General features: G+C 44.4%; 1 protein-coding gene across 1 annotated transcript; it reads left to right on the plus strand.

Moving 5' to 3' along the window:
* Positions 1-253: 253 nt before the first annotated feature.
* LOC147605773 (flowering-promoting factor 1-like protein 1) lies at positions 254-808 on the plus strand. Its single transcript, XM_086793569.1, has one exon. It carries the CDS (start codon positions 347-349, stop codon positions 662-664), a length of 318 nt encoding a protein of 105 aa, XP_086649695.1. The 5' UTR covers positions 254-346; the 3' UTR covers positions 665-808.
* Positions 809-1,369: the final 561 nt, after the last annotated feature.

The following is a 1,369-nucleotide window of genomic DNA, read 5'->3' on the forward strand; positions in this document are numbered from 1 at the left end:
ATCGCGAGGGTGTGACGAGTGTTTGGAAAGCGATCGGAATTATTAAGGCCCTTGTGAGGGTTTTGAGGTATCAAGCCCCTTTAAGGACGTGTACGTGAAGGAATGAGAGATGGCGACGGCAGGTCAGGAACAGTCTGATGAGATTTGAATCGCCCCACCACCATCACCAGCACCAGCACCAGCACCGCCTTATAGCCTTTCATTGTATAAAGAGAGCTACCTCACAACGTGCTCTGTCGTGATCAGCCCATTGCAGACGTTCCTCTTTGCTAGCGTGAGCATTGCAGTCTAGTTTTTGCGCCTAGATATATCTCTGAGTATCGCTTCGCCGCTCCTGTAGACGGCCATGGCGGGTGTGTGGCACTTCAACGACGGAGTGGCACGCCTCGATGGGAGAGACGTGCAAACAGGCCGCTTGAAGGCCCTCGTGTACCGCCCCACCAACCAGATCATCTCCTCCTATCCTGAGCTGGAGGCGAAGCTGGTAAGCATCGGATGGTCCAGATTGCATCCTAGCGAGCAGCCAGGCACAATCCAGTTCCACAAGGGCCATTCCTGCAACCACCTCATCACCCTGCCCATGGATTTCAGAAGCCTCAAGCCCATGCACTTCCTTGACATCGCCATGAAGAACCGGGACTACTTCGAAGTGCGCGACAAATAGCCGGTCACGGGCTGCTGCTTGTAGACGAAACTCAAAAGTTCGTGAATATGTGTAAGCATCAAAGTACCGAAATCCGACCTCAAGCTAAGCATCAAACTGTAATCCGACCTCAAGCTTAAGTCTTAACTGAGATCGTTTTATTAAGTGTTGCAATTATGTCTAATCGCATTTCGTCGTATTAGCTGGTGCTTCCATACTTCAGTTACAGGATTTATATATAACTACTAAGGTTTCCACTGAGATCAACAAATAATTGCACGGTGTAAGCATAGCAAGTCTTGGTGCTAATTAGTCATAGTACATTAAATGCTTTTTTTTAAAATAAAAAAAATCTCCATATTGATCTCCGGAACAGTGGAAGCATTGATCAGCAGATGTAATTATGGTTTATAACTCAACTTGCACAGTGTAAGCATAGCAAGTCTTGGTGCTAATTAGTCATAGTACATTAATAAATAATTGCACAGTGTAAGCATAGCAAGTCTTGGTGCTAATTAGTCATAGTACATTAAATGCTCTTTTTTTTTTAATCTCCATATTGATCTCCGGAACAGTGGAAGCATTGATCAGCAGATGTAATTATGGTTTATAACTCAACTTGTGCACAATGCTTCTTTAATCAAATCTGCACGCTAAGATCTTTAAAAAGGTTTCTTTATCTAAAAGTAACCACGATTATTTCGTCGTACAGCACCTAAATAAGTT

This window comes from Cibotium barometz, chromosome 59 (assembly GCF_041138505.1).
Source record: "Cibotium barometz isolate CiBa-2024 chromosome 59, ASM4113850v1, whole genome shotgun sequence".
NCBI classification, from domain to species: Eukaryota; Viridiplantae; Streptophyta; class Polypodiopsida; order Cyatheales; family Cibotiaceae; genus Cibotium; species Cibotium barometz.

Bases quoted from the DNA above. Each gene is read 5' to 3' on its own strand.
- LOC147605773 (XM_086793569.1), top strand. From the start codon at position 347: ATGGCGGGTGTGTGGCACTTCAACGACGGAGTGGCACGCCTCGATGGG.